Source organism: Thamnophis sirtalis, unplaced genomic scaffold, assembly GCF_051295495.1.
Source record: "Thamnophis sirtalis isolate CommonGarterSnake01/CBP01778 unplaced genomic scaffold, rThaSir2_p1.2 scaffold_2, whole genome shotgun sequence".
Lineage (NCBI taxonomy): Eukaryota > Metazoa > Chordata > Lepidosauria > Squamata > Natricidae > Thamnophis > Thamnophis sirtalis.
In genome coordinates this window covers 97,531,982-97,559,550 of record NW_028261382.1, presented here as the reverse complement: position 1 = coordinate 97,559,550, position 27,569 = coordinate 97,531,982, and the positions used below count along the sequence as shown (strand labels likewise).

The 27,569-nt window shown below is 51.8% G+C and overlaps 3 protein-coding genes across 4 annotated transcripts; 2 read left to right on the top strand and 1 right to left on the bottom strand.

Annotated features, from left to right (window-relative positions):
- Positions 1 to 153: 153 nt before the first annotated feature.
- On the bottom strand, positions 154 to 5,204 carry CXCR5 (C-X-C motif chemokine receptor 5). The gene is made up of 2 exons (XM_087703792.1): positions 4,729 to 5,204; positions 154 to 1,817 (listed from the first exon to the last, which is right to left on the bottom strand). Exons 1-2 carry the CDS (start codon positions 4,930 to 4,932, stop codon positions 639 to 641), a joined length of 1,383 nt encoding a protein of 460 aa, XP_087559918.1. The 5' UTR covers positions 4,933 to 5,204; the 3' UTR covers positions 154 to 638.
- A 317-nt stretch (positions 5,205 to 5,521) lies between these two features.
- DDX6 (DEAD-box helicase 6) lies at positions 5,522 to 20,461 on the top strand. Of its 2 annotated transcripts, none has more exons than XM_014055843.2 (14): positions 5,522 to 5,681; positions 6,375 to 6,822; positions 8,696 to 8,759; positions 9,388 to 9,492; positions 10,865 to 10,994; positions 13,563 to 13,709; positions 13,828 to 13,922; positions 14,162 to 14,284; positions 14,746 to 14,874; positions 15,145 to 15,261; positions 15,578 to 15,641; positions 16,856 to 16,957; positions 17,794 to 17,976; positions 18,303 to 20,461. In XM_014055843.2, exons 2-13 carry the CDS (start codon positions 6,623 to 6,625, stop codon positions 17,967 to 17,969), a joined length of 1,452 nt encoding a protein of 483 aa, XP_013911318.1. In that variant the 5' UTR covers positions 5,522 to 5,681; positions 6,375 to 6,622; the 3' UTR covers positions 17,970 to 17,976; positions 18,303 to 20,461. The 2 variants fall into 2 exon arrangements, with proteins under 2 accessions (XP_013911318.1, XP_087562581.1); XM_087706455.1 differs by having other exon boundaries at positions 5,533 to 5,677.
- A 1,483-nt stretch (positions 20,462 to 21,944) lies between these two features.
- TREH (trehalase) lies at positions 21,945 to 27,566 on the top strand. The gene is made up of 15 exons (XM_014055844.2): positions 21,945 to 22,124; positions 22,824 to 22,924; positions 23,181 to 23,328; positions 24,099 to 24,186; positions 24,281 to 24,381; positions 24,505 to 24,597; positions 24,789 to 24,905; positions 25,052 to 25,174; positions 25,277 to 25,326; positions 25,606 to 25,794; positions 25,947 to 26,164; positions 26,531 to 26,642; positions 26,834 to 26,946; positions 27,084 to 27,137; positions 27,230 to 27,566. The coding sequence occupies exons 1-15, from the start codon at positions 22,030 to 22,032 to the stop codon at positions 27,404 to 27,406; spliced, it is 1,779 nt and encodes a 592-aa protein (XP_013911319.2). The 5' UTR covers positions 21,945 to 22,029; the 3' UTR covers positions 27,407 to 27,566.
- Positions 27,567 to 27,569: the final 3 nt, after the last annotated feature.

Sequence of the window (27,569 nt, the reverse complement as noted above, 5' to 3'; positions counted from 1 at the left end):
TACTGGGAATTTTGTTAAACAAGTCTGGGGATTTTAGAGGCTGGTGAAAAATGCCGTGATCGTGGGAAAGCCAAACCTGTGAACAGGCCCTTGACGGTGCAGCTCTGGGGGGGGGGGGGCACTCGGGGGGGACCACGGTTGCAAAGGGGTTTCTGAAGAGAGCAGTTGCAGGCTTGGCTGCCCCTGGGGAAGAGCAGAGGCCACAGGAGGTTTGAGGAGACGTGGGCTGGATTTCTTTCGGGGAACGGAGGACTTCCTCGCCTCACACGCTGCAGATAGGCAAGTTGCAAATGGGACAGCCTGCCCAGAAAGAAGGGTTCCTCCCTGGGGCAGCCGAAAGCAAAGAGCAGCCAGGGGAAGGGCCAGGGCCCAGGCGGTGGGATTCCCCCCTCGACTCCAAGACGCCTGGGTTGACTGTGATGTCAGCACTGACCATGGCAAGGGCCTCCTGGGGCCAAATATGCAACATGTTCTGTTGCAGGGAGGCAATGAGGACACAGCCCTGCTCTCGAGGAAGCCTGATCTGTGTGTGAGCAGCGCAATCCGAACCAGGACAAGCGAAGGCCGGGGGCAACAGCCAAGCCTCCCGTAGCTTCCTGGGAAACAGCATCTAAGCGATTAGAGAAGGTATGTGGGGCTCAGCCCCTGCTTTGGGCCCAAGCCAGGTCCGAGCCTTCCTCCCGACACTCTTGGCCGCTTGGATCCTTGTGAGAAGGGAACCGATTGGGCAGGCTGGAAGACACGGTGTTTCCGGAGTAGGAGGAGGCCCCGTGCCGGACACTGGAGACGTTGGTCTCGGTGCTGCTCTCAATTCTGCAGGGCCCCAGAACCTCCTGCAGGGCCCCCTGACTCAGACAGCCCACATCGTGCAGGATTCGGCAAAAGTCGTGGCGGAAACGGATGCCCACGAAGGCGTAGAGGATGGGATTCAGGCAACAGTGGCTGTAGGCAAGCACCTCGCTCACAACAACGGCACTGCTCAGCCCCTGGTCAAGCGTGCAGGACTTCCCTGTGACCTCCATCTTGGCGAGGGTGTCCCAGAAAATGACCACATTGTAAGGGGTCCAGCAGAGCAGGAAGACGCTGGTGACCGCAATGGCCACCTTCACGGCCTTTTGCCGCTGCAGCCGCTGGGACCGGCAGAGGAGCCTCACGATGGCTGTGTAGCAATAGCACATGAGCCCCAAGGGCAGGAAGAAGCCCACCAGGTGGTAGAGGAAGCGCTGGGCCAGCCAGGAGTTGACGCCGTGCGCGCCATACTCCCTGAAGTGGCAGATGCTCAGGTTGTGGCTTTGCACCCAGACCTCTGTGAACAGCAAGTCGGGCATGGCCAGCAGAAAGGAGAGCAGCCAGAGAGCCAGGCAGGCCAAGTGGATGGAGAGGCCGCGCTGCCTCTGGAAGGTCTGCAGGGCGCAGACCACGGCCAGGTAGCGGTCCACGCTGATGCAGCCGAGCAGCAGGCTGCTGGCGTAGAAGCTCATCCGGTTGGCGGCACTCAGCAGCTTGCAGAGGAAGAGGCCGAAGACCCAGCCCGCCAGGCTCTCCACCACGCCAAAGGGGAAGGTGAGCAGCAGCAGCAGATTGGCCAGGGCAAAGTGGAGAAGGAAGAGCTCCGTGGAAGTACGGGAGCGTCTGTAGCGCCACAGGATGACCACCACCAGGAGGTTGCCCAGGCCTCCAAGCAGGAAGATGAGCAGGTGGACCAAGGGCACCAGGACACTCTGGAAGGTCTGCCTGGAGCCGCCTTCCGCCTGAGGACACAGGTATTCGTCGTAGGAGTAGTTCCCTTCGCTGTCGGTGAGGTTGTAGTCGAAGGTCTGGGAAGAGAGCAAGAGGGAAAGGGGGCTTATGGGCAGGGGCTTCTGTCTGCTGTCCCTTGCAGAGGGGGGCTATTCAGACCCCACCATCCCCCCTCCATCCTCGCCTCCTCCAAGGGTGGGGACAACCATGCTGTGGCCACTGGACAAACCAACCGGGAGGATGAAGAAACAACTGCCGATTGAAATCTGGGGGGCCCCTTTCACTCTTGTCCCTCAAGAAACTTAAAAGCAGCTTCTGCATGTCTGCAATGACCGAGTTGCCTCATTCCGGCCTCGGGGGCTGCAATTGTCTACATGCTGAGCTAGCGGAGCAGGAGAGGACAGTCCAGGGCCTGGGAGATGAATCCCCACAACGGGCGCTGCCCCCAGTTATCCTGGCCCCTCAAGGGAGCCTGTGCCACACAACCAACAAGAGGGCAACGGGCATCAACCCCCACTGACTCCCCTGGAGCAAACAGGTGGAGGCTTTGCTCACTGGGACAACCCATGGCCGGCAGGAAAACCAGCGGAGCTACGAGGGTCTTCCTATCTTGGGAGAGAAGAAGTGGATTCAAGGGGTTTTTCCCCCCTGAAGGGGAAAGACCCTCAACTGATAACCTCTAAGGCTCTCATATTTTGGCTGTTCTCCTCTCTTTTTTTGTGGGGGGGGGGGGAGAGTCATTTTCACAAGCCAGTTAAACTTTCTTTAACTTCTGGCCAATTTCAGAAGCCCAATTTCATTTTCCCCACATAGCCCCAGCCAGGCCTTTGGAGGGGCTTTTAATAGAGTTCAAAGCTGCTGCTTCAAAAGGTGAAGAGGAAGCAGATGTTGAAATTGAAGAGGGGGGGGAGGTGTTCATTGCACTCCTTCCTTAAAGCTGCGCAGTTTCAATTGTTTAATTAGCTTTGAATTTAAAAAAGGCGCTTGCAATCTCAGACCTGAAGGCTACCTCTGCTTCTGCTCAGAAGGCCAGTCCTGTACGGAGTCCGGCTGTGGGGAGAGGGGAGCTGGAAACGCACGCAAGGGAGAAAGCCAGTGGGGCAGGGGGGGGAGGTGTTTCTCCTTTTCACTCCTCACATGCTGAAGCCCCCGCAGTCACACAGCAATGCAGATACATTGATTACGCCTTAATCCCAAAATGGTTGAGATCCTCTATAAAATCCCAGATTAATCCAAAGTCAGCTCAATTTTCAAAGTAGTTTCAACTAACAACTTTTTCCAAACGTTGCCAAGAGAAGCAGCCTCAGGTGCTTTTGACCGGCTGACCCTGAGAATTCCTTGGCCAGAAGATGAGATTGGGAGGGAACAGAGAAAAAGGACAGGCGGCTCTTCTCCAATCACCCGTCAAGGGGGCCAACCCTGTAGAGCTGCTGCCTTGAGTTGTGCCCGGCCAGTGTGGTTGCGGCAGGGTGGGGGCCCTCGTCAGTCCTGGGCGGGGGGGGGGGGGCAGAAGAAGAGGAAGAAAGGGAAGTCGGCTCTCGTCTTTTCTCCCCTAGGGGACAGATGGTTCTGGTGACTGGCCCCAGCGGAAATCTCACAGGCCCTGCAGAGGGCTGCTTCCGCTGCTACCAAAGCCCACCATTCTGTGGCAGGGGGCCCCGATCCTTCTGCTCCCTTCTCTCCGCTTTAGGGGATCCCCTGGGCTTCTTCCAACCGTGCCCCTCCCGTCGCAATCATGGAGGGGTCCAGCTCCTGCCCCTTCTCTCTGTGAGGGCTTTGGAAAATCAGCCAGCGAAAGAAGGAGGGGTAAGCAGTCACTTCCTTCTGAATGTGCCCCCTTGAGGGTTTTCTGTAACAGGCCCCCAGAGGCCGATTCCAACTCAGAAGACAAGGGGCTCAAAAACAAGCACACCAGGCCGAGGAGCTCCGGAGAAGGATCCGCAGCTCTTCCTTGGCCCTGTGGCTGCGTCTGGCTGCCTCAGCCCTTGCACCCAGCCTTCCCCAGATGCACAAGGACACCCATGCAGGTGCTGAGCATTTGGCAGCACCCAGGGGCTTCCAGCCAAGGAAGCCGTCAGCCCCCTTTCCCCAGGGACAAAGCTTTGGAGGAGGTGAAAGCGCCCCGCAGGGCCAGGTGGTCTCCTGCCCAAATGATAAAAGCCCAAGTCCTGGCTGCACCCAATCGCCCTCCCAGAAGGGGCCAAAAGTAGCACTCCTGCACCCTCCAGAGGGATTCCCCCTCCTTCAGGCCAGCAGAAGTCCCAAGCGGCTTCTCGGGTCCGAGGCTTCTGCCCATTGGGCCACCTCTGCCCTGTTCACGGAGCAGCCCAGCTCTTTGTCAGAGCTGCTGGCAACACTCACCCAGTTCATGGCATTCTCCAGGGTGAACTTAAACTCAGCCATGGCTTAGGAAGCAACACACGGGGGGGCTCAGCCTGTTGCCGGTTCAGCAGAGGAATGATCAGGGGAGGAAGGGCCAAACAAGAGAAGGAGCCTCCTGATTTGCAAGCCAAATTAAGTTTCAAGATTCTTATTACATCAAATGTTGGTATCCATCCGGGGTGTGTGGGTGTGCAGGGTGGGTTTTGCCTGCCTGAAACACACCCACACACACAGGGATGGAGAAACATCGTACCTGAAACATCTTTCCAGCCTAAAGGGTCAGGACTCATGATGCAGCCTCATGAACTATGTGAGCCAGCTACTCCCACACCTGCCCCTTCTCCCCCCTATGCCATGCAGCTTGTAACTTTTGATTCCCCGTCTCCCCTCCCTCTGCTAGGTTGTAACTTTCTATTCCCCCTTTGCCCACCCTTTGCCATGATGTGATTTTCTATTGGTTTTATTTGTAGAATGCTGTGAACTTTTCATTAGTTTACTTGTACCATATGTGATTATATATGCCTTCTGATACGCTCCTTTTTGATGACACTGTAACTAACTTTTCTAATAAAAGAGGTCTTCGAAGTTCATTCGAAGTTCGCTCACCCCAAGGAATTCTGCCTGGTGTTTTCTTTTCAATTCTGCCAAGGACTCATGAGTGGCCCGCAAGTGTGGCAACAACGCCGCAATCAAACCACTTTTTAAGAAGTTCCCAGCCTCTGTTGGAGTAGAAGGTGACTCAACCCAACTCAACCAAGTCTGTGATGAGGTCACCGAGAGGGGGGGGGATTCAAGTCTCCTTTCCACCATTATTCACCCTGCCCCTCTTCTTGGCACCAGAGGGGGCAAAGCTCATTTCCAGATTTCTTAACGTTGCCCCTATGGACTTACATAATGGGAAGGGGGCTCCTGGGAAACGCCTGAATGGGCGTTTGGTTCCTAACTGGGAAGGAAGTTTAGCCGGTGTCCTCCTTCCCAGCTCGAGGCTGCGGCTGTTGCGAAAAAGAGCCGCACGGCGGAAGACACCAAAGCGCCAGAACCCCCGGAGCCTCCAATGGTCCCCCAAGGGCTCCGCTTCCAGAGCTTCCCCCACGACAACGGCAGGACACCCCCCCGCCCCCGGCTCCCTGCTCAAAGCCCCGCCAGCTTCCTAGGGAGACGCCGAGCGCGCCAGGAGAGGACACGGAGCGGAGCCCCCCTCGCCCCCTCAGCTGAAGCGCCGGAGCCGCGCCGGGCGGGGCGGCCGGGGGAGCCTCCCAGACGCCCCGGGGGAAGGAGGGAGGGAGGGAGGGAGGGAGGGAGGGGGGGGGTCGGCGGTTCTTAGGCGTCGCGGGGCGCCTGCGCGGCCGGGCGGTGGGCGTGGCTCGAGGGGGCGGAGGAGGAGGAGGAGGAGGAGGGAGGAAGGCGCGCGCGCCAGGACGGAAGGAAGGAGGAAGGGAAGGGCCGCCATCTTGTTGTCGCGTCGCCGCCGCCGCCATAGTTCGAGCGGAGCCACGGCCGACGGGCTGCGAGACGGGCCGACGCGGAGTGGGAAGCGAGCGCGGCCGCCAGGCAGGCAGGTAGGCGGGCGGGCCGTGGGCGGGCGGGAGGCCGCCGGTGGAAAGAGAGCGGCGCTGCGGACCCGGCCTCCGCGGAGGCCGGACCTTTCCGGCGCGGCGAGGCCCGGGACCGAGGCCCTGTCTGTCCGTCCGGCTGAGGCTCCGTGGGGCCGGGGGCGGCCTTGCGCGCGGCACCCTCGACTCCGGAGCGAGGCCTCCCCCGCGCGTCCTCCGGAGGGGCCTGGGCCGCCTCCCGACGCTGGGCCCGGGTTGTCGCCGGCGGGGCCTGAGACAAAGGCGGGGAAGCGCCTCCCTTGGAGGGCTGCTTTGGACCCGGGCGGGGAACCTGACTGAATCCGGGCCTTGGGCGCTCGGCCCCGATTTGGCAGGCCAGGAGGGGAAGGAGGGGGCGGTTTCGAAACGTCCCTCCGCGGCGTCTCTTGGCGGGGAAGCTTCGCCAACCTCCGTCCCTTGAATGGCGCAGGAAAAAAGCTGCGGTTGGGGGGCGTCTTGCACACGGTACGTTCTCCCCTTCCCCCGCCGCTGCCGCCGCCCCCAGAAGATGCCCGCAAGGCCGCTCTGGGGAGGGGAGGGGAGCGGGGTCCGGGCCTGGGCTCGCCGGCCTTTGAGGTTACTCGCATCCCCCAACCTTCCGTGGGAGTGGATGCAGCCAGCAAGTGCGGGTCCTAACGGCTTTGTCTGTCTTCTTTCCAGATTGAAGTGAGTAGATTGGACGGAACTCAAGCGTGTTAGAAGACTTTTTAAAAACTTGTTCCACAGTGCATCAGCGCAAGTGACTGGTTTATCTTGAGGGACTTTACAGGTGCTTGCCTGTGTTGCAATAAGAGACTCATATATTGAGCAGGACCTAATATATCTCTTCATCTTGGAGAGTCTAATAAACTATTACACTTTCCGTACTCGCAACTGTTTGGAAGTTGAAAGACATTTAAAAGGCAAACATGAGTACGGCCAGAACAGAGAACCCTGTTATAATGGGTCTCTCCAGTCAAAATGGACAGCTGAGGGGCCCAGTAAAACCTGGTGGTGGTCCAGGAAGCGGAGGGACACAGGCTCAGCAACAGATAAACCAGCTGAAACATCCCAACACAATCAACAATGGCACTCAGCAGCAAGCACAGAGCATGGCCTCCACTATCAAGTGAGTACTTGTCTAGAGCATCGGCAGCCATCTTGTGAGACACCCAGAATCTCCTGGATGGAGTGTGAGCTCTTTCCTCCTTGTACCCGTTTTACCAACTGCAGCAATATTTGATGCTATTCCTGAATTGTATTTCTCCCACATTTGTCACACTTTACTTATTCATCCCTTGCTTCCTATTGTTGCTACATAGTGCTGTCAGTTGCATAGGGTGACTATATATTTTTAATACAGCTTCCCGCAAACTGCACGCAGTTTAATTTAGCATGGGATCAAGAAAGGGTAATGGTATCCAGCTGTTAGGAGACCCTAAAGAAAGGCTGCCTGCTGAGCAACTTGGAGGGTTCCTACCTCTGCTGGATTTCTATGAGTGGGAAGTTCCACAACTGCAGACACCCTCTCTCCCCACTGCAATAGAGATCCTAGATACCTCTTAACTGGAAGCCCAGTACAGGGTTTCTCAGCTGCGCCCAGCTGAATGGAGAAGCACGTTTGCTTATTTATTAAATTTATATGCCACCAAACTTACTATTGAAAAAAACTTTGAGCAGCATACTGGGAAAAAGGCTCCAGTGATTTGGGATAGGAAGCACTAAAGAAAGGAACCATCACCTTAAATTCAACTCAGCCCTAAGCCTTTGGGCTATCACCAGAACTGTTTTATTTTTATCAGAACTGATATTGAGTATCTTTGGCTAAAAGCAGGAGTCAGATTGCTTCCTGATTAGGCATTGCTTAAAGTAGAGAATTAACATATAATAGACAATCCTGTATATTTGGGAGGTTTCCTTACTAATAGCAAGTTTATGGAGTACCGTTGTATCAATGGAAGTGGTGAATCATGTAATTGCTTCATAAGACTCCCAAAGAGCTACCCAGCCTAAAACAGGTAATATTTAGGTCATATTGGTGTGAATAACTGGCATATCTTTTCTGGAGGATTCCTTTTAACAAAACATTTCTTTGTAGCAGTTTCTCTTGATCCTGTGATCTCTGCTCATTTAAACCAAACACTCCAACCTGCCTGGTTTGATGGAAGAGTACGGTGGGATGATCTGTTGTTCCACAAAGAACAAAATAGGGAGTCTGGGACTTCCCAGGGAAAATAACCATCTTCCAGCTTAGGGTAACTGCTCTGCAGGTAATGGCAGACAGTGTAGAACAGTGCCTTCTGCTGCTACACCAGCAGCAGCAGCTGAATTTGGCTCTTGAGAGCTCTGGAAGCATCACCCACCACGGTCGTCTCATATGCATCCTGACAAGTCAGCGCTTTTTATATTCCAAGACCACAGGTCTTCAGTCCTAGCACATTCTGGACTGCCTGTGGCTTGCTCAGCACTGGAAAAGCAACTTCAATTATGGTCTGTTGCATTTTTCACGTTTGAAAATGATTGTGCAGTGAGGAGTTGAAGAAAGTTTCTTCTGGGCTTTCAACACACTGGTGTAGTGGCTAAGGTCCTGGAGAGCATTGGTACAAATACATGTTGAACAGTGGAAGCTGTTGAGTTTAGTCCAGCCATGCATTATCAATCCTGTGTATCTGACTAAAACGAAGGCGGCTATTTTGAAATATGGAGAAAAAGGTACATAACTCTGACTGAACTTCAGAAGTTATTCAGTGGCACATGACACGTTCAGATCCTCTCCACATTCTCCAGTGGTTGCTTAATGCTGTGTTAACACTTGATTACACTGACCTAAAATATCCTTTTCTTCCTGTGTCATGAAGAATTTGTACATCAGATTCTAGGTGTGTTAAAAGGGCTGTTATTTTTTTGTTTTTCAAGCCTGAGGGTGATTGTATCACATGTGATGTAAAGATCTGGCTAGACCAAAATCAGGTCCAGTAGCTAATACAGTTTTCTCACTTCAGACCTGGCGATGACTGGAAGAAGACTTTAAAGCTCCCTCCGAAGGACCTGAGAATCAAAACGTCGGTAGGGCTTTCTAAAATTTTAAACATGGGAAAGGAAGTGATGTTCATGCTTGGCAGCAGATGTTCATTTCATTGAAGTGTAAGGTTTCAAACTGATTAAATCACATTGTCTTACAGAATTCACACTGAGATAGGTTGCCTACTTTGCTGATTGCTATCTCTGAAATTACACCATCTCAAAATGCCTCTTGCAAGCAATGGCTGCCTGCTATAGATGATGCAGCTGCACAAATAATCATCTTAAACTAACTGGTGAAACTAAAAGAAAAAACATACATATTCCCCCTCCTACACCACTACCCCACGTCCCAGTTCTGAATAAAATGCAGCAGCAATGGGCATAGAGTGCAACTTGCCTTAAATTTAATGCTACCACCCCCTATCATCATTTACCCCTACCCCCATATACGTTTTATCAAGTACACATATCTTTTAGATCATAACACCAAAGCCTTGCCCAGCCCAGTTTCCCTGCTTCCCACTCCCTTTGCTTTCTAGAATTTCTTCGGCCCCTGGGGGAGAGAAAACCCACATCAGAGCACCCACTCTGCTGCTGGGCTTAGCCTCAGAATGCCCTTTGCATTGAGATTGACATCACGCGAGTTAATGATTCTGCTTTGCTTCTCCAGGATGTAACATCAACGAAAGGAAATGAGTTTGAAGATTATTGTCTGAAGCGGGAGTTGCTGATGGGAATTTTTGAAATGGGCTGGGAGAAGCCATCTCCTATTCAGGTTAGTCACCTATAGGGTAGGCTGAGCAAGTTTAGTAAATTATGATAAGATGCTTATTAATGATTGGAAATGTAACTTTTATAAGTAATGGGGGGAAATGATAGGCTTTGGATTTCCATCCAACAGGATGCTGTATTGTGTGCTATTGGCTTCTGCTGAAGCTGTTCCTGCATTGTTTTGCTTGAACTGTGTCCATTCTGCACGCCTGGAAGGCTGATGAACGCAGTGGAGAAAGGAGGGCTGGGGTATCTCCTTTCACCTTTTCTCTCACGCTCTCCACAGCCTCTTGCCATTCAAAGCCTTCCTTTCCAGGGAAAAAACACTTTCTCTGTGTATAAGATGATGGAATCCACCCTTTCACGTTTTCCTATCAGCAAAAGCCATCCCAGTTGAAGGACTCGCTCTTGTGCATATGGAAATGGCCTTTTCGTGTGAGATGGAAAGCAGAGGGTCCCTGGAATAAAGGGCTGAGATTTCTTACTCCTTCACAGGATCTAGTTTTTGTTTCTTCTAGTGGTAGATGGAATTAGAACAAGACAATTTTATGTTTCCAGTAGGCTTCTTTATGGTAGTTAATGATGGTTTCAACCATTAATTAAAGTTACTGTTAACCGAGCAGAAACATTCCTGTCTCCAAACCTTTTCAGTCTAGAGAGGCAGATGGAAAAACGGTTCCACCACAAAAGCGCGTAGGACAAAATCGCGCTCGACAAAAGCGCGCTGTGACGTCATCACAGCGCGACGAAAAAGATCGAAAAAATGTAAAAATAAAGCTAAAACCTTCCCCTAACCCCCCCAAACCTAACCCTAAACCTAACCCTAACCCTAACTCTTAACCTAACCCTAAACCTAACCCTAAACCTAACCGTTAAAGTAACGAAAAACGTAACGCTAACCCTTATCCTAACCCTAACGCTAACGCTAACGCTCTAAAGCTAACCCTAACCCTTACCCTTACCCTAACCCTAACCCTAACCCTAACCCTTACCTTTATGTGAATCGGCTTGCTTTAATTTAATTTTTATTAATTTTTATTTGAATTTTTCGATCTTTTTCGTCGCGCTGTGATGACGTCAAAGGCGCGATTTTGTCGATCGCGCTTTTGTCGTCCGCGCTTTTGACGGGTCACGGGAAAAACTACATATAGAAGTTTGTCATGCCGGCTACAGACCATCTAGAAGGCATCACTGGTCCATATTGTCTTCTTGCAATATAGTTGCAAGCAGATAACCTTTCTGCCTCTTCATCTGAAGTGTGGCCCTTTTCTCCTTTTGTTTTTACTCCTTATGTTTATATCTTCTGACAGCTATTTCACATTTTTTTACTTCTTCATTCAAAGTCTTACCTTCTCTTTCACCCTGCTTCTTTTCAGGAGGAGAGCATTCCTATTGCTTTGTCTGGAAGGGACATCTTAGCCAGAGCTAAGAACGGAACCGGCAAGAGCGGTGCCTACCTCATTCCATTACTTGAAAGGCTTGACTTAAAGAAGGACAAAATACAAGGTCAGTGGAAGATGACAAACCACACGGACTCTTCATCGTCACTAGGGACCATGTTAGGTTGCCAGTTATGTAATGGCTTCACTTTTGTGGAAGAAAAAAGTGCAGAGGTTTTTGGAAAAGGGCTTGACTGGAATTGGGAAGGCCCTGGGATCACGACTACATTTTAACTGGAAGGGCGTGGAGGATTTCACAATGAAACCGCTGCTGCTGCTGCTGCTAACAGTGATGTCTTTGTTTTATGGAGGTAGAATAGAGAGACTGCTGTGCCTCCATTCAGCATTGCCTCCCCTCGGCCCATTGCGAGAACCATTTGCCACATGGTTGGCTCCACTGAATCAGTCTATCCAAAAACAGCATTCAGTTAGCCACATAACTGAGAAAGCCGGACATGGGATGGAGTGGTGGGACACCATCTTCCCCTTTCTCCTTCTGTTTGTGCTACCTTTGAACAGGGACATCTAGTGAGTTGTATCTTTAAAGGTCTCAGCTCAGGAACAAAACTGCATGTTTGGGGTGATTCCAGGAATTCATCTTGCACATCCTCCTTTTTGCCGAGTGCTTTTGGTTTTAGTCAAGAGAAAGTCTGAGAAAACCAGATTGTTGCATGGTTCTAGATCCTGTCGCATCAGATGTAAGCTACGCCCAACGCCCACCCCAGCTCCGCAAAGGCAAAAAAAGTCACGATCAAGTTTGACACCTGTGTTCTAGGTGCCTTTGTTGTTGTTAGTTGCAAAGTCGTGTCTGACCCATCGCAAACCCATGGACAACATTCCTCCAAGCCTTCCTGTCCTCTACTATTCCCTGGAGTCCATTTTTAAGCCCATGAGGGCTGCTTTGAGGACTCCATCCAGCCACCTCCTTCTCTGCCGTCCCCTTCTTCTCTTGCCCCCAGTCTTCCCCAGCATTTGGCTCTCCTCCCGGGAGTCCTTCCTTCTCATTAGGTGGCCAAAGGATTTGAGTTTCCTCTTCAGGATCCTGCCTTCTAAAGAGCAGCCAGGGTTGATCTCCTCTAGGACTGACTGGTTGGATGGCCTTGCAGTACAAGGGACTCAGTGCAGGAGTCTTCTCCAGCACCAGAGTTCTAAGGCTTAAATTCTTTGGCGCTCAGCCTTCCTTATGCTCCAACCTTCACAGCCATCCATGGCAACTGGGAAACCCATAGCCTAGACTATACACACTTTTGTTGGCAGGTGATGTCTCTGCTTTTTAGCATGCTGTCTAGATTTGCCATAGCTTTCCTCTCCAGGAGCAAGCGTCTTTTAATTTCTTGCCTGCAGTCCCCATCTGCTGTGTTCTTGGAGGCCAGGAAAATAAAATCTGTCACTACCTCCACTTCTTCCCCATCTATTTGCCAGGAATTGAGAAGGCCGGATACCATGATCCTAGATTTCTTTTACTACATCATCTTTTAAGATTTTGAATAGCTGAGCTGGAATACTGTCACCTCCACCAGCTTTGTGGTTGCTCAGATTTCCCAAGGCCCATTTAACTTCCCCACCTAGAATATCTGGCTCGAGTTCAGTGACCACTCCATCCTGGTTATCAGGGACATTAAGCTCATTCTTGTATAGAATGTAATTTTGCCACCTCTTCTTAATCTCTTCTGCCTCTGTTGGGTCCCTGCCATTTGGGTCTAGATGCCTTTACATTCTGATTATTTTAAAAAGCAAATTGCTGATTGTTTTGTGAATAGGATCAGAATTTTCTGGTTAAAAGCAGTTGATAACCATGTTTTTGTTGATAATTGCTGTAGAATCATTAACATTTCTTGCCATATCAATATTGAAGAAAATATTCTGCAAAATTTCCGAAGAGAGAGTTTTTGCACAAAGCCAACCTTCCGTTTTTGAGGTTTGGGGAGAATGCTTTGGTTTTCTTTGGCTTACCCATTGAGTACTTTGTTCTTTGGGGGAGTGGAGGTGTATGAAAATGGGAGTAGTCATGCTTGAGTTCCTGCTAAGAGTAGATGCAAGAATTAAATATGGGTGATCAATAATTTTAGGACTTTTTGCAAAGTCACTGAAAGTGCGGTCGGACGGAGGTGCAGCAGGGCAGGGATAGATCATGCCAGAAGGGCTTGAATTTTTCAAGTAAATATTCTGTATTCCTAGGCCTTCTACTAATTCATTTTTTAATACTCCTGATGTTCAAAGCATGAAAAGGCAGCCACTACTAAACTCCTGGAGAGACTTGGGGTATCCGCGTTGCTCTTCCAAAGCACTGGGTGGGGGAGCTTCACTGCAATTTTCTCCCTTTCAAAGCGTTAGAGAAACACTCCACACGCTGCATTGTATAGTGAGTTGGGGAGAAATGTGACTTGGAAGGTGATGCTTCCGCATTACTATGAACCTTTGAAAAGCTGATAGAAGAGTTCATCTCCCGTTAGCTTTAGACAAACGGGACTAGACAGATTCAGGCCACTTGCCTATTTGGTCTCCATTAAAAGTCTCTAAAGTAGACACTTGGATTTCTGAACCTCTTCGTGTAGCCCTCGCTGGACGTACGTGAGCATAAAAATCTTCTGGGATCATGGAATAAGAGTGCTTCAAATTATATCTTGCTTGACAGCAATGGTGATTGTTCCCACAAGAGAACTTGCCCTGCAAGTCAGTCAGATCTGCATCCAGGTCAGCAAACACATGGGAGGGGCGAAGGTGATGGCAACCACAGGAGGAACCAATCTGCGAGATGATATAATGAGGCTTGACGATACAGGTAGGACGTCCTATGGCAAGAATGGGGAAACCCCAAATTACACACACACACACACACACGTGCTCTTTTCTGCCCGTTTCTATCAGAGTGCCTTATAACCTGCTCTTCTTTCTCGCAGTGCATGTAGTGATAGCAACCCCAGGAAGGATTCTGGATCTCATCAAAAAAGGAGTAGCAAAGGTGGACCATATCCAGATGATTGTCCTAGACGAGGTAACATTTAACTGACTGACCTTCACGAGTTACAAGCCGAGCCCTCCGCCACCAGATTAGCTGTCCTGGGTGCATTTTGTGGATTCTGGTCAAGGGCAGCTTGAAATCAGGGCTCCTGTGGCTGGCTAAGAAGCATCATTTTAACCTCTGGCCAGCACCTGCCGGGAGGAGGGTTGGTTAGACATGAAACAAGCTCCCCAACTGCCCCCTTTTTTATCGTGCATTAATTTATTTTGCAGGCAGACAAGTTACTGTCTCAAGACTTTGTGCAAATAATGGAGGACATTATACTCACTCTACCTAAAAACAGGCAGATTTTGTTGTACTCGGCCACTTTCCCTCTAAGTGTGCAGAAGTTTATGGTGAGTTGAATGAGCCCAAATTTGCATAATTGAGCAAAGGGGAAGCACGGTTATTCTTGCCACACTACAAACCAGAGGCCGTCCACAATTTAGAACTGTTTAATGGCCGTTCAAAGTTACAGCGGCACTGAAAAAAGTGACTAATGGCCATTTTTCACACCTTTGGTCACATGATCAAAATCCATGTTTGGCAACTGATTCATATTTATGACGGTCACAGTGTCCCAGGGTCATGTGATCCCCTTTTTGTGAGCTTCTGACAAGCAAAGTCAATGGGAGAAAGCCAGATTCACTTAAGAACCGTGTTACTAGCTTAACAACTGCAGTGATTCATGTAACAGCTGTGGCAAGAAAGGTCGTAAAATGGGGCAGAGCTTACTTAATCAGCAACAGAAATGCTGGGCTCCGTTGTGTCCGGAAGACCAGGACTGCCTATCCATGCCAGAATGCTTCTCTTTCAGAATTCCCACTTGCAAAAACCCTACGAGATTAACTTGATGGAGGAGCTGACTCTGAAGGGGGTGACCCAGTACTACGCTTACGTAACAGAGCGTCAGAAAGTGCATTGCCTCAACACACTCTTTTCCAGGGTAAGAAGTAATATTTGAGCTAAACTGGGTTTAAACCATGACCAAAGTGATCAAGTGAAAGAAATCCTGTAGAATATTGCTTGAATAATAAAGAGTTTTATTTGATGACCTGTACAGCTTTTATTTTTGCTTCTTCAGTTCTTTAGGTATTGCCTTGTTTTTGTGTACCTGTCTCCAAGCTTTCTAGTCTAGTATTTTCTGCTTATTTTCAAGTTCCTGTGCAATTCAGAAGCAGAATACAACGTAACACTTTACTGTCTTTGCATTTAGCTCCAAATAAACCAGTCCATCATCTTCTGTAACTCCTCCCAACGGGTTGAATTGTTAGCTAAGAAAATCTCCCAGCTGGGCTACTCCTGCTTCTACATTCACGCAAAGATGAGACAGGTCAGTGTGCTGTTTGGAGCAACTAATGAATATCTGTTGGATTTCAAGCGCTAGTTGTAGGAGGGAGAGGAGTAGTCAATCTATTTCCACGTATTTCATATACTCAGCCCAAACGGAGGTCCCAGGGCAAGTGTCAGAAGAGCAATTGGTCTTGTGAATTCTGCCACAGGCCAGGCATTCCTTCTCAAGGTGAACGTTCTCTTCCATTAGGGGTGTTTCAGTAGAAGCACCTGGGTTTCCCTTTAGGTGCTGAAGGACAAACTTCTGGGCTTTGGTCAAGAGTAAGTTGGTGAAGCTTTCGAAATTCTTTTTCTAGGAGCACCGCAATCGAGTGTTCCATGATTTCCGGAATGGCTTATGCCGCAACCTTGTTTGCACTGGTGAGTATCTTGTCCTTTTCCATGGCTTGTATATTGCCCAGAAAGGCTCTTTACTAACTAGGAATTTGTTACGATACTTTTAGCAACTGGATATCCCAGGTATTGTCATTTCTTAAATAGATGAATGCAATGTGCTTTTACATGGGGGTTGCTTTTAAAGATTATCTGGAAGCTGCAATTGGTACAGGTCAGCCTTTGTCAGTAAGAGCTGGTGTATAACGCCAGCACTGGAGGCTCTGCATTTGGTAGCCAGAAGAGTAGAAATTTATCTACTTATATCCCGCTCTTATTATTTTTTCTAAAAAAAAAGAAAACCAGCAGTTCTTCTTTTCCCCACAACCACAGGTGAGGTGGTTTGGGCTGAGAGAAAGGAGCTTGTCAAGCACAGGAAAATAAATCAGGGAGTCCGGCCAGTTCAAAAGAATATGTAGAATTGTATTATAAGACTCTCTAGAAGAATCTGAACTACTAACGATGCAAGCAAATGGGTGGTAGTTAAGTCAGTGGAATCCAAGATGGGCTGGATTTAGGTTTCTTGGTGGTGATGACGCATTTGACTCCTCCTCCCTCAGGCTCAGCTTGGTCATCTACCAGATGGGCCCAAGTCACTCAGCTGGCTTTTGTGCCTAAGGCAGGACTATCTCAGTGCAAAATGCTGCTTTGTCCATTAAAGTCCTCCATGGCTTCACACTCTGCTCCAGCCAGAATCTACCTGCCAGTTTGCACATCCTCACGTTGGGCTACAAATCTTGGCTCTGAAATAGTCCTCTGGATATGATATCTTCCATATAGTCAGAGAAGCCAATTGAGATTTTCAGCAATTAGGACCATGGATGTAAAATATCTCTTGTCCTTTTTTTATAATTGCAACCATTTAAATGTGATCTTTTATATTGGCTTGTTATAATACATGTTTTAAACCAGCAATATTGTTGACGGAATCATTTTACATTTCTTTTGTTTTCCAAATTGAGACAGTCTAGCTCAAAAAGTAGAGACTAGAAAGTGGGAAATAGGTTGCCTTTTGCCATAAAAGAAAGGAAGGGAGAAACCTGCAGGATCCAGTCTAACCTTTCTTTTGTGCTTGCAGCTACAGAACAATCCAAAAGTTGGGTAGGAGCCTTGTGGTACTTACATAGCCAAAGATCCTGTCATCCTGAGCCCGTCTTCTTTGTGTTACAGGGTTTTTCTAAGGTGCAAGGTTTGTTTTTCAGATCTCTTTACCCGAGGTATTGATATCCAAGCTGTGAATGTTGTGATCAATTTTGATTTTCCAAAGCTGGCAGAGACATATCTCCATCGCATTGGCAGATCAGGTGAGGACATCATTGAACGAAAAATGACAGTCATAGAGCACAGGTAGTTGTTGACCTACAACCATAATTCAGGCCTAATTCATCTGTGGCTAAGTGAAACATTTGTTAAATGAGCTTTGCCCTATTTTACGACCTTTCTTGAAATAATTAAGTGAATCACTGAAGTTGTTAAGTGAATCTGGCTTCCCCAACAATTTTGCTTGTCAGAAGGTTGCAAAAGGGGATCACATGACCCTGGGGCACTGCGACCGTCGTAAATATGAGTCGATTGCCAAGCATCTGAATTTTGATCACGTGCCTATGGGGATGCTGCAACGGTCATAAGTGTGAAAAATGGTCATTAAGTCACTTGCCATCACTTTGCTAGTTTCTGGTGGAACATGAACCGTGCCTATTGTGTGAGCAGCTGGGATCCTCAAGGGGGGAGGCTCTGGAGAGCAGTTAGTCAGTTCCGCCATTCCTCTATCAAGGGGCTGATCCCCCCCTCCCCCCCACAAGGACATCATGCCCGTAAATCACTTGTTCTTCAGCCTGCTGAGCTTCTGGGTTGCTCTCTGTGCAGGGAGGCAGCAGCTTGGCAAGTTGAGCTCTCTGGTGGGAGAGTCTGTGAACTGCTCCACATGGCAGTTACCGGCTTATCAAGGAGCACAGTTGTTGCTTGTGCAACGTAAGATGCTCCCCATGGTATTTACAGCTGCTGTTGGGTTAAACAAGAAAAGCAGTTCGCGCCTGTGGTCTGAAACTGGAAGACATCGCTCCGCCACATGTGCCGGGCAGGGAAAAACTGGTCTCTGGCAAGCTGCCAGAGGGAAAACCTTTGCTTTTTCTCTTTGAAGGTCGATTTGGCCATCTCGGCCTGGCCATCAACTTGATCACCTATGACGATCGTTTCAACCTGAAGAGTATTGAAGAGCAGCTGGGGACAGAAATTAAGCCCATCCCTAGTAACATTGACAAGAGTCTGTATGTGGCAGAATACCACAGCGAGCCTGTAGAAGATGACAAACCGTAATTGCTGCGTAGGTATCTGGGGGACGGCTGGCGGGTGGGTGACCTGAACTGAAGGGGGGAGGGCTGTTCCTCTGGCGCAGCCTCTCCCAGGAGCCTCTGTGGGGCTCTCGTGCCCTGGAAGGAAGGAAAAGGGGGATCTTCGTTAAGTCCAGCTTTGGACCAGATTGTGCCCACCTACCTTGGCATGTGGCTTTGGGACCCCGGGCCCTCCTGAGCCTGCACCTTTGAGGCGTTGACGGGCAGGACGCAGAATGGGCTGGGCCACAGGAGTCGGGCAAGTGGCTTGTTGTTTCCTTGGTGCTAAAAGTCATGTTTTCCCCCCCTTTTTTTCTAGGCTTTGCTTAAACACAAAAGTTAAAGCCCTTTGATCTGGACACGTGAAACATCATTTCTTGGGGGAGGCTCCTTCTCTTTGAGGGTTTTTCATCTTTTTGTTTTGGAACAATTAAAATTACAGAGCTTCCCCCCCTTTAAAAAAAATTGGCTGTGAAGACAAAAGCAGAAGATAGGAAGAAAATACCTTTTGTTTTTCCCACTTGTTTGCACTGTGTGCTGACTGAACATTAGTTGCACTAACTGCTGGTTTTAATTTCTTTCTTTGTGATGGAGTAGAAGAACTCTGAAATGAGAAGATTCCCAAACTCCACCTTGACTGCAATTTCAAATTCACCCACAGCTGCCCGACTCAGTACATTTCAACTTCTCCCTGGCTCCTCATCTGTCTTTTGAGCTAAAGAGCTTGTTACTTATTTGTGCAAAGTGCCTTATGCTATGAGACCATTCAGAAAATCCCTTTTGGATACAGCCCAAGGAGTCGTTTTGGTTCAGGTCAAAGTCTCTTTCCCCACCTCTGTTTCCTTCCCCTTCCAGTGCTGGAAGGCGGCCCTTGTCAGTTTTGTTTGGTTAACTTTCTTTTCATGGAGGAATTGAGATGCAGTTGCTGTTCACCCACTCTGTAAATATGTGTATTTAAGCAAAACAACCTGGATCGCCTGGGTTAGTTGAGGGAAACCTCCACACTCTGAGAGGAAAGAGCCACTTGCCAACCAATCTGCAGCAGGAGCCCCCCCAAAACGCCCCCGGGGCTCTGGCAGAACACTACAGACTGCCCTCCACGAGTCTCCCTTGGGGGGCAGAGCACTTGCTGTCTCCAAGCCATGGTGGTTTTTCCTCTCTTACGTGTTCTGAAGAAAATTGGATGTGTATACTTGTATAAACTCTGTAAATATGTGTTTTTTCTGTTAAGGGTTCATATAACTTTCTTTTTTCTTTGTTTGGATGAGGCTTGCTGGCGTTAAAGGGATGATAGATAGAACTTGACAGCAGCTAAAGGTGAGAGGGGCTCAGTTTTCTGCAACGCTACTCGATGCCAAGCACTGTTGACTCCAGGCCTCTCGGTCGGTCTGGCTTGCTTTAGGGGTTGCGATATTTGGAAGAGATCTGGGTGTCGGGCAAGGTCCTCTTCACCCCACCCCACCCGAAAGGGGGTGGGGAAAATACCCTCCAGGGAAGCCGGATTTGTCTTACGGGGTTAGAGGAGACCCAGTCACCTCCCTTGTCTCAAAGCAAGGCAGAACCAAGAGCGAATCCAATGAGGCAAAAGTCCTGGTTGTGCTTCTGGCATTAGAACCTCCTGCCAGCTTGTGGCGCTTCTGTCTGAAGCCTGTCCGATGGGAGATTCTAGAGCAGGAAAGGCGAGCCCTCTGCTCTCCCCCCTCCCTTGGGGTGTGCGCGTCTGTGCTTCCATTCCAGTAGTGTTGCTTTAAAGTGTGCCCCTCCCAATGTGCTTGATGTTTGGCCTGATGTGCAGGCAGAAAGAGAGAGACCACTCGACCTGTAGACGTCTAACGAATTCCCTGTCGGCCTGCCAGCAGCAGGATGCCAGGAGGCACCAGGGCAAGGATAGTCGGAGCCCACCCCCTCCCTCCTCCTTGCCCTGACAAGCCAAGCAGTTCTGACCGAGAGCACCAACTCTTTCCAGCCCGGAGAACTCGGAGAACTGTGCCTAGAGCCAGGTGCCTCCTGACAACCCTTTGGAACATGTTGTGTCTAAGTAACCGTAGCAAAAATTGTATTAGCAGGAAGCTCTTCTGCTGGGAATCCAGAGGAGGCTGCATCAGAGGAGCAAGTCCTTGGGGGGTGGGACGGCCTGGGGAGGGGGAGGGAGGGGGCACTTGAGACCCAAAGCAGAACCCTTGCTCTTCTGCAGCAGCTGTTCCCAGAGGAGGGGAGAGCAGAGGCAAAACGTGTGCGGCAATCTTGAAATTGATTCGGTGCGGTGAGTTGAGGCGGCCACTCTGTCCAGCCGGGCCGCGCTCCTCTTGTCACTCTTGAAGCCTTTTTACAAGGGAAAGTATTACTTCACCTGTGGCCGCCTAGCAGAGGAGCGGCCTCGACCTCTGACCGCCGTTTTTGGGTGGCTTGTTTGGGTCAGGAAGCCACCTGAAAACGGCTCCTTGTCTCTCCGTGGTGACGAGGGACTCGGAAAGGAAAGATGCTCCAGACCTTTTTTTTCTTCTTTTAACCCCTTCATGTGAAACCGGAGCCTGAGAAATTGGATGTCTTATGCACAGAGTGGTTGCCAGCAGTTCCTCAACTGCTCCGGCCGCTTCTGAAGAAATTTTGAGAGACCAAACGTCGAGGGCCCTTTTTTGCCCCTCAGGTGACTCGATGGTGGGGCAAAACAGGGCCTTGATGAAAATACCGATGGTGGGGTCTTTCCAGGACCCCCTGCACTTAGTAGAGACGGCCTTGGGTGGGTGTGGGTGGGTGGGTTGAGTTTTGCTTTTTTTAACCATTGCAGAATGAGATGGGAGCATCTTTTCCGATAGCCTCTGCTTTTGTGTCTGTGGTTCGAGCTGGATGAGATCACAGAAACTGGACACCAAAGCAGATGAGTTTGATTTGGGCATCTCATTCTACTCTTCTTTATTTTAAGGGTGGGATTGCTTGCACAGGACTGGCTGAATCTCGCCAGTGGAGAAGAGGGGCACTGCGGTGCCCAGGATCCTTTGCGGGAGGTGTGAGTTGTTTCCACCAGCAGTCTGACCTATGCTCTTGGTGCAACGCATACCTCTGCAGAGGCTACTTCTGGGGCACAATCATCATTTGTCCCCGGGCAGGATATGGAAAATTCAATCCATGGGGTGGTGACCCACACCACCCTTTGCAACGGCATCTGATGGTATTCTGTGGGGTGGGTGGGTGGGTGGGGGAGGTTGGAGCAGCCAGAGGAGGAATCTCCCTGCTGCAACTCTACTCCTCGGGCAACATTCTGGAGTCCTGTGCAAGGGGGAGGGGGGAGAGGGTGGGGGGAGGGAGGATAACACAAAGATACAGCCTTGCTGTATTTTAACCAAGATGTGGGGGTGGCAATGTCTGGAAGAAAATAAGTCAATTTTCCCTTTCTTGAAACTGGAAAATTTGGGGAACATACTTTTTCATTCAGTTCAAGCAATGTTGTATTTCATTGATCCTTGGTTCAGTTCAGGCCATGTCCAATACGAACAGTGAGGGCTAGAATTTGTCAACAAGGGGTGGGGTGGGAGGGGAGGATTATTTTTTGTTTGGAACTGGCAAATGTCCAGCAGAGCTAAGATTTTGGCACAGCATATGTACACGAGTCTATAAAGGAAGGCTGTGAACCTATTGTCAAAAAAATGCTGAATTATAAAATCCTGACTTATTTTTAAGAGAATTGGCTCAATAAAAGCTCACTGGGACCTGACTTTGCTTCGGACTCTTTCCTTGCACAGCGTGTCGCTCTGTTTGCCCGGCATTACAGCCACCGAGAGCATGTTGAGGAGAACCAGCAGAGCAAGGTTGACTTGTGCCACCGCGCTCTGAAGCTGCCCTTTGGGGGCAAAAAGAGAAGGGGCATTGCTCTGCCAAGGGCCGGGAGCATTTCCCCTCTTCCCTTCCAGGCAGCAGCAGCAGGGATTTCCCAAGCCCCGCCCCCCCTCTGCAGCCCCGCCCAAAGCTCTGGGTGTGAAACTGCAGGCCTGCTCTGTGGGCATTGCCTGGAATGGTGGTGCTGCTTGGCACCCGAGCTCTCAGCTGAAATGCCAGCTCCGGTGGGGAGGGCGTTCCTGGTCGTGTGTGCAGCTCTGTGGGGAGGGCAGGCAATGGCAGGCAGCCTTCCGCCCCCGTGTGACAGGTGAGTGAGCAACTGGTGGGGGGGCCTGGCTTGTCCCCGTCCTAACCTCGGTGCACAACAGAGAAGAGACAAGGCCTGGTGCCAATCCTACCAAGCCACAAATGTACCCAGGGGATTTCTGCCACCAGTCTTCCTGGATGATGAGGAAGTGGGGCAGGCGGGTTAAAGGAGCGGGGGGGGGGGGGAGATGGCTGCCTTAGAAGATGCCTGGAGGGGGGGGGAACAAAGTTTGTCCCTGGTAGGAATGAAGCGGAAGCGGCTGAGTCCGTGTTGGGTTGAGGCTCCGAGCTCTGCTGGCATGTTTTCTGCTGGGGGCTGGGCGGAGCTGCTTTTGCCGATTATAGTTGTAATGAACAGCCCAGGTGGGAACATTGCACCGGAGCTGGTTCTGCAACAAGGCCTGGAGGAGGAGGAGGAGGAGGGTGGGGCTGCTGGGAGTTCAAGGGAGTGCCCTGTGCGCATGGCTGCAGACTCCCGGGCCAGGGTGCCCGTAGAGCAGCCATGCCCCGTAGAAGAGGAGGCACCTTCTCTGCAGGGTTCTTGGGCTGCCCAGAAGACGCTTGGTGTTTGGGGCCTTGTCCCTGGGGAGCCCTGACTGGGCATCGAGGAGCAGCCGTCCCCTGCCCTGCAAAGCCTTGGCTGCTGGTGGCACGTAGCCCGGCCTGGCTTCCCCCAAGGGCCTCTGCTCTTCCTTTCCAGCCACGTCTACTGCACCGGGGAGCTCCTGCGGCAAGTCCAGCAGGCCCGGCTCTTTCCAGATGACAAGGACTTTGTTGACATGCCCCTGAAGTCCAATCCAGGTGAATGTCCACCCGAGAGCCCAGGCCTCTCCCAGCTGCCCCCTTCAGGGCGAGGTGGCCCTGAATGGAGAAACTAGCTGCCTATTGCAATGCACGGGAAAGGCGGCCGGCCCTGCGCTCGCCAGCAGGGCACTCAGGCTGCAGAGCAGAGGCTTCCCCGGCCTGAAGGGTGTTAATGCAAGCCTAGCCCCTCCTCGCCCTCCACCCCAGAGTGAACCCCCACCAGATCTCCTAGATCTTTGTTCCATTCTTCCAGATGTGGTTCTGAAGCAATTTGAGGAGTTAATGAACGCCACACCTGGCGGCGCCTTATCCAAGCTGCAGCTGGCACAGTTTGTGGAGGCTCACTTCTTCCCTCCAGGGCAGGAGCTGGAAAGCTGGGTGCCTCCAGACTGGACGGACAGGTACAGTTGCACCTGGAAGGGCTGTGGTGACAAATTCCTCACCTCTCGGAGGTGGCACAATGCTGCCCCTTGCCGTGTGCCAGTTCTCAACTAGACCGCATGTCTAGAAAGCACAGTGGCCATAGCCAATTTCCGTCTCTGGGATGGCCACAAGGTGCCCCCCCCCACGCCAGCCCCCCCACCCCCCATTGCCTGGGAATCTCCTGCTCCCCGAGGTCTTCCCTCCCAGGTGCCCTTTCTCCCTTGCTGAAGGTGGGAGCGGAGGCCGTGGGGACGTTACACCGGTTGCAAAGTGACATTTTCTCTCTCTGAACCCCCCACGTGGGGATCTTTTATTCAAGTTTTTATTTTTATTTTTTACATCTCCCTGGGTATACAGAGTGGTATCTGAGTATCGTACATTTCATACAAAGAATAGAATTATTCATATTTGTTCCATTTAACAATCTTATATAATACTAGTAGTAATACACATCTTTATATTAAATTTTAATCTTTTGTTGTTTAATTGTTCAATATTTCAGAATGCTATTTTTTGTATCAATCACCCTATCTTAATCATCATACCTTTTGATGTGAATCAAATATTATCAATCATTTGTTACATTTAACGAACGTATATAAATAATATTAATACCAACCTTTATCTTGCATTAAGATCTTCCATTATTGCTTATTCAACTTGTTCTTTGGTTATTCAATATCTCTTCCTTCCCTCCCTTGGGGGGGCCCTGAATGGCTGCCTTCTGGACCTCCGGGGGCCCTTGCAGCATCCCCCTCCTCCAGAGGATTTCAGATGGGACGTTGCGGTCCTGGGCCAGGGTCCTGAACGCCAAGTGGAAGCAGCTGGGCAGGCGGGTAAGTACCAAGGCTCAGCAGGGGGGGGGTGGGTGGGGGGGGGGCCGAGGGAGGCTGCTGTGCCCTCAGCAGAAGCGGCTCCATTTCCCTCCAGGTGAACTCCGAGGTCCAAAGCTCCCCTGCGCGCTACTCTCTGATCTACGTGCCAAACCCCGTGGTGGTGCCTGGCGGCCGGTTCCGTGAATATTACTACTGGTGAGACAGGCAGAGGGCTGCCCGTGGACCCCTGCCCCCGACCCACCGGCCTGGCCAGGAGAGGCCCCTTTCCCTCGACTCCCTTCCCACATCCCCACATGGCTGCCCCCTCCTTCCCTGCAGGGACTCCTTCTGGATCCTGGGAGGCCTCCTCCTCTCCAACATGACGGTCACAGCCAAGGGCCTGATCCAGAACTTCCTCTACCTCGTCAGCAAGTGAGGGCTGCCGGGGTGGGCAGGGTGGGGAAGAAACGCTGCTTCTCCTTCGGCCCCAGTTCCCAAGACGCCGGGGGGGGAGGGGAGCTGCTGGGTGGGCTTGGGCGGCTCCTCTGCTGGCCTTGGGGAGGCCGGGTGGGGCCTGGCCCCGCTCCCAAGCCTCCCCTGAGCCACGTCCTCCCCAAGAGCAGATTTGGGCACGTCCCAAATGGAGGCCGGGTGTACTACGAGCGTCGGAGTCAGCCACCACTCCTCACCCTAATGATGGAGAGTTACCTGAGCCACACAAACGACACCGAGTTTCTACGGCAAGTATCTCTCAGCCAGCCGGTCACCAGGCTTGCTCAGGGCCACCGTTCAGTTCACGGAAGTGGCCAAAGGCATTGTGCCCTCCCCCCTCCCATCACTGGGCCTAAAGAGGAAGGTTTGCCCCCCTCCCCGCTGCCTCTTTCAGGGAAAACGTCCACCTGCTCGAAGCCGAGTATCACTTCTGGCAAGACCACCGGGCTGTCAATATCTCTGTGGGGGGCAAGCAATACTCCCTGAATCGCTACAACGTCCAGGTGGGGGAACCCAGGTGAGTGGCCCTGCGAAAATGGTCCTCCTCCCACTCGTCGGACATTCCTGACATCCAAGAGCATCTGGATCCCCCTCAACCGTCCTCCCTTTTCCCCACCAGACCGGAGTCTTACATGAAGGACGTGGAGCTGGCAATGGGCTTAGAGGAAGGTAACTGCCTGATCAGGTCCACGGTGAGGGGGGTGGCCTAAAGCGGCATTGGGGGAAGGATCTTGAAGTCGTAGCGGAGAAGCAGCACACAACAGAAGGCAAAAACAGCACCTACAACTATGGTCTGAATCAGCAAAATAGAGCTTCCGGTCACGGCATGTACAATAACAATTCCATTTCGTTCCGCTTTGGTCCAACTTGAAACATTCTGGGTACCACGTCTCTTGTGGGCAATGGCGGAGGCTGCCGCGTCCTGCTTCTCTGTGTTTTCCCCCGCAGAAGCCCAGCAGAGCCTTTGGGCAGAGCTGCAGAGTGCGGCTGAGTCGGGCTGGGATTTCTCCTCCCGCTGGTTCTTGCCAGGACTCCTGTCCCTGCGTGACACCCGAGTGAGAGGGATTCTGCCAGTGGACTTAAACGCCATTCTTTGCAAGGTTGAGCAGCTGTTGGCCACTTTCTACCAAGACCTGGGTGAGAAATGAGGCACAGGGGGGCCTCTTGCTCGATGGCTGTGTGGCCGGGGGAGGCCGGCTTGGCTCTGGGGTCGAGGTGAGCCACCTGCCTGGGGCACGGAGGGCAGGCGTGCTCTGAAGGAGGGTCCTGCTTGCCCTCTCCCTCTCCAGGGCATGCCCAGAAAGCAAGCAGGTTCCGGGCTGCACGGAGACAGCGGGTGGCTGCCCTCACTGCTGTCCTGTGGAATGAGGAGGCCGGTGTTTGGCTGGACTATCACTTCCTCCGCCAGAGGCACAACCCGGCCTTCTACCCCTCCAACCTCAGCCCCCTGTGGGCCGAGTGCGACGTGGATCTGGCCAGGGCAGAGAAGGTGCTTCGCTACCTGGAGGTAAGGGGCAGCCGGTGGCCGGCCAGAGATGGATGCTTCCTCGACAGCTGGTGGGGAGCAGCTGAGGCAGGCATCCCACCAGTCACCCGCACAGACCCTGGCTCGTTTCTGGGGAGCACCCCTAGAATGGGGGGAGGGGGTGTTGCAAAGCCAGGCAGTGGGAAAAGCCCCCTGCACAAGCACCAAAGGGGGACTCCTCCCGAGGAGGAAGTCGGCACAGCAGTGGGCAGAATGGTTGGCCACCCAAGACTGACCATTAGTCGCACCTGGTGCCACCCCTGGGATCGGGGCCAACAGGATAGGTCATCTCAGGGCAGCCCCCCCCCCCATCACTGTCTGGAAATGCCCTTTTCTTTGTTCCTGCAGGAGAGCCGGGCCCTCTCCTTTGCTAACGGCCTGCCCACCTCTCTGACACGGACGGGGCAGCAATGGGACTTTCCAAACGCTTGGGCCCCACTCCAGCACATGGTGATCACAGGTGAGGAGTCCTTCTGGAGAGTCTGGGGGGGGGGGAGTTTCTCCATGTCTGAGGCCCTTCCTCCTGCCTTCCCAGCTTTTGCGGGGGTCCTTCTCCTGGCCTCTGCATCGGCCACTCTTCCTGCCAGAGCCGAAACCTGCAGGGCGGCATCTCCCTGCCCAAGGCGTTAAACCATTTGCTTGCCTTGCCAGGCCTGGCCAAATCCTCTTCTCCCCGGGCACGAGAGCTGGCCTTCAGCCTGGCTCAGCGCTGGGTGCAGATGAACCTGGCTGTGTACAAGAAGCACGGAGGCATGTTTGAGAAGGTGAGCTGGCTCCCCTGTGCGGGTCCCGCCTCTTCCCTCCCCAGCACGGAGATCCTCCCTCATTGGCCTCCAGGCACCGGCCCTCAGGGCAGCTTAGCCTGGAGCGGCCATCGCTGCCAAGGCCTTTTCCTTTCTAGTACGATGTGGAAGGTGACGGGAAGCCCGGAGGTGGTGGGGAGTATCCAGTGCAGGTAAGGGGTCTCAATGACCCACCAAAGGAGGGAGGTGGGGAGCGGCTCCTGGCCAAAGAGGCCCCCCTTGACCGATCCCCTTCTCTCTGCAGGAAGGCTTCGGCTGGACCAACGGGGTGGCCCTCCAGCTGCTGGATCTGTACGGAGAGCAGCTGACGGCCGCCAGCGCTCTCCCTCCTGGCCCTGCATGGGGGGCCTGCCTCGGCCTGATCCTGTTCTCACAGCTTCCTGGGTTGCTCGGGGACGGGCCTGTCCCCTGGGGAAGCTAGCCGCCTCTTCAGTTGGGCTCTTGAGATCCGCGGGTGGGTGTGGCTCAGAAGGACTGTGGCCCTGCGTGCCCTGCGTGTGTGGGGGCCGCATTGCATGCCATAAAGCCCCCCTCCCTTCTCAGCTGTCCGGCTGGGCAATAAAGAGAGCGTTGCCAGCGTGTGT